The sequence below is a fragment of the Pteronotus mesoamericanus genome, unplaced genomic scaffold (assembly GCF_021234165.1).
Source record: "Pteronotus mesoamericanus isolate MK-2021 breed Mesoamerican mustached bat unplaced genomic scaffold, CSHL_Meso_final scaffold_165, whole genome shotgun sequence".
NCBI lineage: Eukaryota > Metazoa > Chordata > Mammalia > Chiroptera > Mormoopidae > Pteronotus > Pteronotus mesoamericanus.
The window spans coordinates 6,449,512-6,461,630 of NW_026555307.1; the positions used below are offsets into that span (position 1 = coordinate 6,449,512).

The following is a 12,119-nucleotide window of genomic DNA, read 5'->3' on the forward strand; positions in this document are numbered from 1 at the left end:
ACTGAGCCCGTCTGGGTCCCCCGCCCACCCGCCCGCCTGCCCGCGCTCTCCTGGCCACACCCTCCGCTTGGGCGCAGCTGCGGCAGCTGCCCACTGTCCACGAGGCTGTCGGCTCAGACCCCCAGCTCGGATGAAAGTGTAAGTCTCTCCTCTGACCCTTCTCCACTCTTTCCCCTCTGCCCAGGGCCCGGGCCCAGGTGGGTAAAGACTGGTCTTAGAGGATCCTCTCTGCCCCCATTCATGCTCACTTCCCCGGCCTGCTCTGCCTTACAGCCACCGAGCGATGCCCTGCTTCTCTCCCTCCTGCCTCTCCCTCCCCAGCTCTCCTCTGTCCCTCTGCGACCATTCCTTCCCACATCTGCCCAGCATCCAGTTTTATTGTCCCTGCTCTGAGGTCCTGATACCAGTCACTTTTTCCTCTGAGATCAGGAGCACATTACTCACTCTTCCTTTTTCCGTTCCTTGCTGACTCCTCCTCTTGGGGACAGCCCCAGAGGGAGGGAGGAGGCCCCAGGATCTATTCCTGTGCCCCAGACCCCTCTTGGTGGCCATCAGTATCAATCTGGGTGGGGTGAGTGCTTCTCTGCCTCAGGGGTGTCTGTGTACAGTGCCTGCTACTGGAAGCCCAGTTTGGTCTGACGTGTCTTGTTTTCTTTGGGGACCTGAAGAGGGAAGAGGGGAATGGCGGCTGGGAACCCTCACTTCTGAGACTCTCTTGTCAGCCCTGGTAGGGGGTCCTTGAAGCCAGAGATACCTGCTCAGGTGGGGGAAGCGGCCCCACAGGATTGATGGGGGCTGCCCTGGGCCTGCCTCCCTAACATCATGGCTGACCCCAACTCCTGCTCTCCCCATAGATGTCGCCCTCTGGTTGCCTGTATCTCCTCACCATTGTTGGTCTGATTCTCCCTACCAGAGGTAAGTCCTGGCCCTTGTCTCCACCCTGCTTCAGAGCTCCCAGCTCTACCTGAGTGCACTCTCCTGTGTCCTCACCCCCGAACTGAGCTGGCACCAGGAAGTAGGGGTTCTGATGAAGGGGCCAACACTACACCCTTTTTGGATATCTCAGACCTGGGTGGCTGCTTCCAACAAGTCTGGCCAGAGCTTGTCCTGCTGAGCAGCCTCCATTTTACCTCCAAGAAGAACTGAGTTTGATTTGGCAGGAAGATTGGTGTCAGTTTTCTACTCAGCAGCCAGGAACCCTGGGCTCTTAGCAGAACAGCTCTCTGGATCCCTGGGTGATATGCAGTTAGGCAAAAGGGGTGAGCCAGGGTCAGCCCAAGAGCTGGAGATGTCTCCCCTTTGCCTGGGAAGTCCTTCCTGAAGAAAATAGCTATGGTGGCATCGGCAGGTGCTTTCTACATGGCAGTGTGAGGAAACTGGCCTAGGCTTCAACGTCACTGTATTATACATATTGTCCTGCCTCCTTTACAATGAAGAAATGGGCTCAGCTAAGGGAAGTGCCTTTGCCAGAGGTGAGTGAAGGGACTGGAATCCAATCATCCTGCTTGTCCCTGGAACCCAGAGCCTGCTCTCCCCTGACTGCCCCAGTTCTCTTAGATAAAATGATTTTCATGTATTCCTTCAGTCATTCAAAAGTATTCGTTGATCAGCTACTATGTGCCACATCTTATTTCATGCACTGTGGAAACAGCAATGTATAAAACAAGAGTTCACATTCTATTTCAGAAAGATAGAAAGTAAATAACCCATCATTAAATTATGTAGACTGCTAGAAGGTGATATGTGGTATGGAGAAAAATAGAGGAGAGGAATGAGGATTGTTTAAATAGGGCGGTCAGAGAAGACCTCACTAGGAGTTGATATGTGGGCAGGCACTTGAAGGAGATGAGGGAATGAACCTGGTGAGTGTGAGGAACAGCAGGCAGGCCAGGTGGTTTGGTTGGGGTGAACAAGGGGCAGGGTGGGCAAAGGAGAGATCAGAGAAATGACAGGAGACCAGATGGAGGGGGTACTTATAAGCAGGGTAAAGATTTTGGCTCTTACCAAGTGAAAGGTGCAGCCAGGGGCAGGCTCTCGGAGCCAGCAGAGCCGCAATCTGCCTCAGGCATTCTCAGGCTTTCTCATCTGCCATGTCTGGGGAGCAGACTGTGGGGGAAAGAATGAGAGCAGGAGACCAGGGAGGAGATGGCTGTGATCTCCAGGAGGGAGAGGACGGAGGCTGGGACAGGGCGAGGCAGTGGCTGTATCCAGCACTGACTGCATATTAAGCAGTAGAGGAGACTCTTCCCCGCTCCATCTCACTTCAGCCTCTCTACGGCCCTGAGTAGATTCAATTATCCTCACTTTGCAGTTGAGGTGACTGAGGCTCAGAGTGGGGTCTTTATTTGCTCTAGGTCACACAGCAAGGAGGGTGTTGGGAACAGAATTTGAGATCAGAATTCTGGCGACTCTAGCACCTGGGCTAAACCATCTCCCATCCCACAAGGATGGCAGGGAAAGGGGGCTGGAGGAAGGGTGCTGGGACATTAGCATTTCTTAGAACAATTCCAGGATCATGGATTGAAACCAACAGATCTGATCAATCAAAGAGCTGTCTGCTGTTCCACCAGCAGAAAGACCTCCTGAATTACCCGCCAAGGTTTCAGAAGGGAGGGCAGGGTGGGGGTTGATGAGAGGGGGACCAGAGGCTCCTCCCTGGCTTCTCATTCTTGGTTTCTTAGGACAGACATTGGAGGAGGCCACATCCAATCCTCTAGCAGACTCAACCACTGTGAACGTCCATGCCCTGATTCAAACCCCAGGTGAGGAAAGAGGGACAGGTCTGGCAAGATCCTGTCATTGCAAATAACAGTGGCAACAAAAATCTCAAGCTGGACCAAAAAGGACTTTTTGAATTTGTGTAACTGAAAGTTCAGGGATATACCTTCAGGCATGACTTGATCTAGCTTCTCAAATGATGCTATCAGGAACCTGTCCTCATCTCTCGGTTCTGTTTTCTCTGTGCTGGCTTCATTCTCAGGCAGATTCTCCTCTTATAGTGCCAAGATGGCACCTAGATACCTGGGGCTTTCATTCTACCTGCCAAAGATCCAAAGGAAGAGAATTTCCCCTTCCTCAATCCAGTAAATGTCCTAGGACTGAGTGTCATTGACCAGGCCCAGGCCATGGCCCACCAGTGAGCTTATCACTGTGGCCACAGGTACAGCTTATTAGCCACACCTGGGTCTCACGTTCAACCTCCAGCTGGGCTGGTGCCAGCCCCAATGAACTAAATAGACCAAGAGTCAGGGAAGGAAGGATGGGAACTTCCCAAAGGAAGTTTTGGGGCTCTTACCAGGGGCAGGTGGATACTGAGAAGAGGAATGGACATCTGTGGGAGGACAGGGCCTAGGGCAGGGGAGATGCTGCATTGCATTTAGGCAATGAAGAAATGGCTGAGTTAATTAAGTCATTCCCATTACATCAAAATTGAGTTGCTAGGTAAAATTCCCTTGTACTGCCCACCATTCATGGACTTTCTTCGTATCTTTTCTCTTTTCTCTCCCTGTTTCTGGACTTCAGATGCAGTTCGCCCAGAACTCCAGACTTCAACCCTGCAGGCTAGTGGTGAGTGGGACAGTGGTACAGGGGTAGGGGGGTTTGGGACAGACATTGTTTCCCCTTTTCCTCTGCCACCCTGGGTCTTTGGTTGCCCATTTCAGCCCCCCAGCTCTGAATGCCCTGGTTTAATTTGTGGTGGAACAGCCAACTCCATTCACTTAAAAAAAACCTTTTGGAGTTGTGAAAAACACCATGCATATAGAAAAGTACAAAAACCATAAATGTACAACTTAGCAAATTATTCTGAATTGAACCCCGTATAACCACCACCAGGTCAAGAAATGCAACTTTGCAAATACTCCACAAATTTCTCATGGGCCAACTCCATGTACTTCTTACTTTAATCTCTTTATTTTTCCTTTTTTAAAATTTTCAAATCATTTTTTAACTTTTTCTTGCAGTCTAACATAATTCAAAAAGTGCTTTTCAATTTTTTTCCATTAATGTTTAATGATACAGTAGTGCATAAACACATTCTCCTCATAAATAATAAATTGCGGTAGGCAAGACAAAATCTCTTTGTTCATTCCTCATCTTGTTCTCTCCCCCATCTCTGGGAGGCCCCCACTATTAGCAAGGAGTTGGGGGTTGTTCCCCAATGAGACTGTATCATGTGTGTCTGGAGAAACTATGCTGACCAGGAGGTATATTTGTATGAGCTTAAAGATATTAAATGACTGTTATTCTGCTCCCCCCACCCCGAAATAACATATGGAAGCTCTCCCCACATTCCCATACAGACAGTGATCTTTGTTTTTTTCGCTGCTGTGTTCTCCGCAGGGTGCGGTGCACAGTTAATGAAGCTATGCATGTCTTGATGAGCACCTTGGTCGCTTACACCACTTTGGTTCCAAGTATTTTACCCTTGATCATTCATGCAGTCCTCCCACAAACCCTCTGAGGCCCATTATCCTCACCTTACAGACAGAGACATGGAAGCTCAGAGTAACTCATCTAAGATGTCACAGCATGTCAGTGACATGGCTGGGATCAGGGTGCAGGAGCCTGACCCTGCTTTTGCCTACAACACTATGGGGTCAAGGACATGAATACTAAAATTTGTTTTCAAAGCCACTTGGAATTGGCTGCACCAACTTGCCCTGCCACCAGCAGTATGCAAGTCCCACGTTCTCACTCCCACAGCGCTGCTTGGCTACTGAACGTGTTTGATTTGCGCCAGTGGGATCCGGGGAGAGGGCCCCTTGCTGTTCTGTGGATGCATGTATTGTTGATTCACTTCGTTTTTATCCCCCCCCCCTTGCTCTTCTGACCTCAGTGGAAGTAACAGCAGCTCAGACGGAGACCCAGACACAGCACCTGACGGGAGTGAATATGTTTCTAACCCCAGCTCCGGGGATGGAAGGTAGAGCCTCGCAGTAGAACAGCAACATACAAGTTTTGTTTAATTCTCTATCTAGGTCAGCATTCCCCTAAGGACATTTCTCAGAGCACCCGTTTGGGGAATTGTTAATATATCTTCCAAAAAAATTTTTTTTAGTTTCCAGCCAAAGGTGCTTGGGAAACTCTGAGATAAAGTTAAACACGTTTCTTTCTGGCAGGATTTATCAGAGTCTTAATAAAGTTTATTTGCAGCAAGTGTCCCCAAGAGGGGCATCTAGTTTGCAGCATTTTCCACACCTGATAGACTCAGTACCCTCTCTTGTTCAGATCCCTTCACAGGGCTGGTGCTTAGAAAAGTGGCTTGTGGATGTTTCCGTTGTGTATGTCTTCATGTGAGAGCAGGCGCTTTTCAATCGCAAAATACAGAAAATCCAACTTAAAAAGAAAGGCTTATTGGCTGTATATGTTCTGTAAAGTCCAGAAGGACCAATTTCAGGTATGGCTAGATCAAGAAGCTCAAGTCAACATGACAGACTTGCTCCTTCTCTCTGTGGTCTTCATTCTCAAGTGACTTTTTCCCTCTTGGTGGCAAAGATGGTCCTGTAGTTCTGTTTAGCCTACAAACTCAGCAGCTAGAGCACATCTCTTTCTCATCATCTGCAGCCCAAGGTCTAGCATTGACTTTCATTGACCCAGCTGGGTTCACATACCCATGTCTGACCAATGGCAACCTGGGAAATTGACTGCTCTGATTGGTCAGACCTCAGTCTTGTTCCCCTACCCTGGGGATGGAAAACCTCTCAGCCCTGTCTGAACTTCACACACTAAGAATCAGGGAAGAGGTGGCTCTCCTTAAGAACAACGAGTAGCTAATGTTATCAGAGGTGTGGGAAAGGGGGCTGAGCCTAGATGAAGGTGGCTTCTGATGGCTGTGTGATGCTCCATATCTGAGGAGCAGCCCCTACTGGGAAATACTGTGGCTTGAGCCTCGGCTGAGATACATCCATGGTGTGCAGACTGGGCCCTGTATAGGAGCACCACCTCCGAGGTCATGCCATTCCCCTATGGCAATTTTTATAGTTGTTACAATTTTCCAGTGATTGCCGTAAAATACCTCATTCTGACAGAATCTGTCTATTAAAACAATTTTATGAGAGATGGAAACAAAGGGTCTTGGGGAGCAAGTGGGGATGGGGGTGTGACAATTCTGCCCACACTTTCCAATTGAGAAAACATCTTCACATCTCTGATTCACTTGCTCCAAGTCCTTGCTGGTCTGAGTTACTATGTGTTGTTCCATATTCCTGGTTATGTGTGACAGAAATTCAGTTCAGCTGACAGGTCATGGAGCCAAGTTGTAAAAGGCATTGCTGAGCCTCAGGGTGGCCCAGAGACTGAGTGCGAAAACCCCCAGCACCTCTCTCCCTCCATCTTTTTTTCTCTTTTGCTGGAGACTGTCTTCCACCTTGTAAGGAAATGGCTCCTGTGATCTGCTGGCTCAGAGCTTCCCATGCTTCTAACTTCCACTCAATCCCTGCTTGGAATTTGCAAGGTCCCAGGGAAAGGTTGACACTGGGTCACATGCTCCCTCTTGTGGCCTGGGTTATAGCAGCAGAAAAAGATAGACTAGGGAAGCTGGAGCAGCACCCCCCTCTCCCTGCTCCACACCAACCCAAGAAAGGGGAAGCTGTTCCCAAAAGAATCGAGGGGTGAGTGCCAAGTAGATAATAACAGCCAACATAGGCTGAGAGTTTGCTCAGTGCTGGACATTGTGCTAAGCTTTCATGTACTCACAACCACCCCATGTGGTGGGAACTGTTGTTACCTCATTTTACAGGGAAGACGCTGAGACCTGAGAGGTTCCTCTGCGGGCCCTTGGCCATAGCCCTAAAGGGCAGAACTAGAATTTCAGCCTGGGCTCTTCAGTGCCGGGGTGCCTGAGCACCACACACTGCCCAGGCTATCCTTTACATTTTCTGTAATTTCTGCCTCTGTTTCTGCTATGGATCTTGCCTACTTCTGAGCAAAGCTTTCCTGAACATGTCAGAATCCTTGGCCAAAGGTTCATGTTTTGGAGGTAAGGCACTGAGATTGGCTATCAGACAACAATAGCCACTTCACTGAGGACACTTCTCAGTGCCAGGGGGGCAGGTCTTGGGGGGAAATTTTTTTTTTAAAGAAAGGAATCATCTGGAATTTTGGCCTTGGAGTAGAGGTGATATTCAAAATGTTTTATAACAAGTGCCTCCAGCCTCTGTAACTGGGCCAGGGTCCTGGAGGCACCCAGCCTGGCTATGACAGATGTTTTCCTTTACTTCCTGGACTATGGGTCAGTCCACAGGGTCCTAGGAGAGGGGTCAGGACATTGAGTCAACTGGTTTTAACCAGGGAATGTGGGTTTATTTCAATATGTCCATTCCTTACTGATTTCAGTGGCTACAGTAGAGGACACCTGTTCCTGCTCATTGAAGGTGTAGGTGTGGGAGAGGGGTTTCTCACAAATGCAGGTGTTAACTGATGCCCCTTGTTTCCCTCTATGGCTCACTCCTGCCCTCTACCACCTCTAGCCACTCACCCTGCTGACCCCACTAAAGGCACCACACTCTCCAAGCAGCTTCCAGACCAGGACTTCACGACAGCCCCTGCCCTCAGAACAACTGGTCAGTAACTCTCCAGGTTGGAAACAAACTATTTCCTGTTCACTGTGTATTTCTAGCACCTGGAATACTGCCCAGTACGGAATAGTCCTCAGTAAACATATGTTGGGTGAATACATTAACTTCAAGGCTGGCAGAGGATGGGCACAGGGTAAGACATGCAATAAATATCTGAATAGATGAATGAGTACATAAATGAATGAATGCTACATGCAAACCACTCCAAAACTCAATAACTCAAATTGACAACCATTTGTTTAATTCTTGAGAGCTAAACTTGAGTCTATAATCTGGAAGTCTGGGCTCAGCTGGGTGGCTGTTCTCTCTTCTGGACTTAGGCATCTGAGATCATCTTGGGGGTCAGCAAGGAGCTGTTTCTAGAGACATGATTCTTCCCCTTGTGGTTCTATCTTCCACTTCCTGACCAGCCAACCCCAATGAACAGATGGAAATGATATGTCCATGTGTCACATTCATTCATTTACTTATTCATTAAATAGCTATTTATTGAGCACTTACCTATGTGCCAGGCACTGTATTAGGTACCAGGGAGGCAGCAGTGAAGGAGACAGCAAAAATCTCTGTCCTCATGGAGCAGACATTCTGGTACAGGGAGTGAAACAATAAATAATAAACATATTGATTATATGCCATGTGGTTTTGAAGTTGCTATCAAGAAAAATATAACAGTTGAGCTGAGAAAGTGACTGTTAATGTTTTTGTAAAGGGCCAGGAAGGCCTCTCTGAGAAAGAGTCGAAGGGAAAGCCATTAGGATATCTGGAGGAGGGCTCTGGGCAGAGGGGGCAGTCAGTGCCGAGGCCCTGGGGTAGAAGTGGTCTGGCAGTTCACAGGGAGGGTTGGAGCAACTGATGAGGGGAGAGTGAAGAGGTGAAGTTAGAGAGGCGATCAAACCAGATTGTGTCCCACGTGAGGACTTTGGGTTTTCTTCTAAGGGCACCAACACTGAGACACAGGTGACCCCTCTCCTTGACCCTGTCATTCACTGATTCACTCCACAGACCTTTCCTGAATTTTGACTTGCTCCCTGTCTGTCCCCTGTAGGTTCAAGTGAGGATGACCCCTTCTCCTATGGTAAGTTGCCCATGGAGGATGCAGGGGGAGGAAGGGTGAAGGTCTTCTCACCATACTCCTCCACTTTCCTCTCTGCAGATGAGGCCACTCTCCGGAAACGGGGGCTGTTGGTTGCAGCTGTGCTGTTCATCACAGGCATTGTCATCCTCACCAGTGAGAACGGGCGCTGGGTGGGAAGGGTACCAAGATTAGGAGGGAGGAGGCCTTGGTGTACACTCTGACCTGGGGTGGGGGGGTAGCTTCATGAAGGCCACCGGGCAAGATGATTTTTAAATGAGGCATATCCCTTAGTGCCATAGCATACAAACTACCACAGAATTCAGTGACTTAAAATGGCAACCATTTACCTAGCTCTCAATTCTGCAGTTCAGAAATATAGGTTGGGTTGAGCTGGGTGGTTCTTCTGGCCCCAGCTGGATTTATTCATGCATAAAGCTGAGGTCAGCTGCCAGTCAGCAGGGAGCTCTGTTTCTGTGGGCACCTTGGTCCTTTGCCTCATTGGCCTTGGGCCTGTTCACATGGTGGTGGCAAGTTAGGGGGATGGTGCAGCCCCCAGCACCAGTGGCAGTGGAGCTCTGTGATAACACCTGCCTGGAGAGGTGAGGAGAAGTAATGGCTGCGCTGGTACCTGGTAAAAGATGGAAGCGTTTGCAGCCACTGTGTCATTGTAACCCAGCCAGGAGGACGCAAAGGAGAGGGGACTGGGTAGGTAAACCTCTTTCCTCTCCTGCCCTTCCCTCTGCTGCTGGTGCCTCCTGGCCAACGCTCAGGTAGAGGGCAAGGGGCTGGCACTGTGGCCTCTCAGGTCAGCCTCCCAAGGCCCAGCAGCACATCAGGAAGGGAGAAGAGGGAGGCTAACAAGCAGAGAAACTAATTTTTGAAAAAGTGTTTAAAATGCTTCGCACTAAATAAAACACCAAGGCCATCAGTTTGCAAGCTCTCAGTTAAGCTGTATAACCTACACCAAGTTTCATTTCCTCTCTTGTCCAACTTCCCCATCAGGAAAATGGTCACAGCCACATCTTTTCAGTCTTAAGGTGGGAGGCAGAACATTGACAGTAATAAAAAGGGATTGTTAACATGTGCTTGAACCTCATTGAATAAGGGGTCAAGCAACATGTGTTTACTGATCCTGGCTTTGTCTGGCCCCATTCTCTCTCTTGTAAGAAGAGTGAGGCTCAGAGAGCTGAGGGGTTTGCCCAAGGTCACATAGCACATTAAGAATCAGGAAAGGACTGGACTCAGGTCTGCGTGAGGACAGAGCCTGAATGCTAGTTCGGGGGCCATAAATTGTTCCAAAGACAAATATTTGTGGGCACCTACTCTGTGCCCAACCTGTGCCGTGATGCTGTACAGACCCCACCCTCAGGGAGCTCACATCTCGAAGGGGCTTGGCAATAAACAGGTAAATGCACTAATGAGCAGAGTGGATACAGAGAAGGATAATAACCATGAGGAAAATAAAGCCACATGACATTTACCTCTTTGCTTCCTCCAAAGAGGTAAAATCTGAACTGATTCCTGAGGATGAGAAAGATGATTTTAAAAAAACAAACAGGAAGAGGGAGGAGCCCTAGATACAGTAATGAGCTGAGCCTGTGGCAATAACCATGGAAAGGGCCAGGAGGGACCAGGGATCTGGGAAACAAGGATGGTTTCTAGGAGACCCTTTGTCTTCTGAAATCCCCTCTCATTCACTGTGGTCCAGTCTCCTGGCCTCCCTGCCCACCTGTACCTTCCTACCCCAGGGCTTTTGCACTGCTTGTTTACTCTGTTTGGAATACCCTTCCTCCAGACATCCAGGTGACTCTGCCCTCAGCTCTTTTAGGTCTTCTGACTCCTTTCTGGCTTTTTCTTCATAGTACTCACCACCATCTGACTTATGAGTGTCTGTACACTTGACTTAGTTGTTTATCTCACTTGCTGGTCTCCCCCGCTAGAAAGTCAGCTCTATTACAGCAAGGCTTTTAGTAATTGTTGTTCTTGACTGTGTCTGCAGTACCTGGACCAGTGTCTGGCACATAGTAGGTGCACAATAAACATTTGTGGAACAAATAACACACAAGCTAGGAAGGTTTCCAAAGTGCCCCTCCGTGTGCAGGAAGATCCTCCCATGGCCTCCTCACTGGCTGTCCTCCTAGCTGCTTCTCGTCCTTTGCTCAGAGTTGCCTTGGTGCTCCCAGAGGGGTGAGGTTGATAGACCTTGTCCTCCAGCATCCAGAGCACACATACACAGAAACCAATATTGTTCCAACTCATGATGGGATCATTTCCTTCATCTACAGGTGGCAAGTGTAGGCAGTTGCCCCGATTATGCAGGAATCATAACAGGTGAGCCCATCAGAAGTGGAGGCAGATGACCTGATGGGCACTAGAGACCGAGCCGCCGCCACCTCACCAAGCCCACCTCCTCCCTTCCCTCTCAGAGCCTACAGAATACTCACTAAAGCCCGGCCTGAGAGGGAAGACACAGGTGGAGCCAAAGCCGGGACTGATGGCCTGAGCCCCCCACCTTCCCAAGCCTGCCCACCTTGAAGACTGCATAGCTCCCCAGGCACTGCCCCACCACATTGACCATTCTGCTCAGAAAATTAGTAAAGCACTGTAATCTTTGGCTCATGATCTCTGATCATTCATGGTTGAGGGTGGAAGAAAGTGGCTGGGGCTGGGGACAGGCTCCTGGAGAACTAATGTAAGAGGGTCTCACACACTCAAAAACCAAGGCAAGGGATATAGTGACTGCAGCCAGCCTGGGGTGAAGCGGGAGGGATTGGGGGAAGGGCTGCAGGGACTCTGGTCAGGGCTGGATTCTGCCCATGGCAACTTGAGGCTCCTGGCCTGGTCCATGCACAAAGCCTGGTATCCAGTGTCAGCTCACCCCTAACATGGGCAGCAAGCACAATGGAGGTCCCGGGCCTGTGGTGGACCCCTATTCTTGACACCCCGAATCCCTCCAACATGCACACGCATGAGTTTATCCACACTCACCACACCACTAACCCACTGATTAAGCTACCTCTTGATTTAAGGGAATGCTTGCTCTCCAAGAAGACCACATGGCCCTGGAGTGGGCTCAGAGCAGTTTGGGTGGGGAATCCTGGGTCCCAGGTTCCCAGAGCACAGACAAGAAGAGCACAGGCTTCAGTGGGCACTTCCTGAAGGCTCTGGGGTTTTGCAGCCTGTGAGGAGGGGCTCAACCAGAAGAGGCCAGAGCCGGCCCTCTGGGCTTAGGGCAGAGGCCTTTACCCAGGCTAAAGTGTTCATCGTGCCAAAGTAAAGAGACAAGGTCCTGTTCACAGGTGCTTGTGTAACGATATTTCACAAACTTCAGGTCACAGCCTATTCATAGATTACAAAATCAGTTTAGTGGGCTATGAGTAGCATAAAAAAACAAAGCAATAAAATACAAAAGAACATATCAGTGTTTCAAACTGTGTGTGGGTGTGTATGTGTGTGTATCACCTCTT

At 49.4% G+C, this 12,119-nt stretch overlaps 1 protein-coding gene across 4 annotated transcripts; it reads left to right on the forward strand.

Annotated features, from left to right (window-relative positions):
• Positions 1-44: 44 nt before the first annotated feature.
• FXYD5 (FXYD domain containing ion transport regulator 5) lies at positions 45-11,249 on the forward strand. 4 transcript variants are annotated; one of them, XM_054588851.1, is made up of 10 exons: positions 45-138; positions 855-915; positions 2,682-2,762; positions 3,523-3,567; positions 4,838-4,924; positions 7,470-7,562; positions 8,623-8,652; positions 8,731-8,805; positions 10,938-10,983; positions 11,079-11,249. In XM_054588851.1, exons 2-10 carry the CDS (start codon positions 855-857, stop codon positions 11,185-11,187), a joined length of 627 nt encoding a protein of 208 aa, XP_054444826.1. In that variant the 5' UTR covers positions 45-138; the 3' UTR covers positions 11,188-11,249. The 4 variants fall into 4 exon arrangements, with proteins under 4 accessions (XP_054444826.1, XP_054444828.1, XP_054444829.1 ...); XM_054588852.1 differs by lacking the exon at positions 45-138 and adding an exon at positions 506-571; XM_054588853.1 differs by lacking the exon at positions 4,838-4,924.
• Positions 11,250-12,119: the final 870 nt, after the last annotated feature.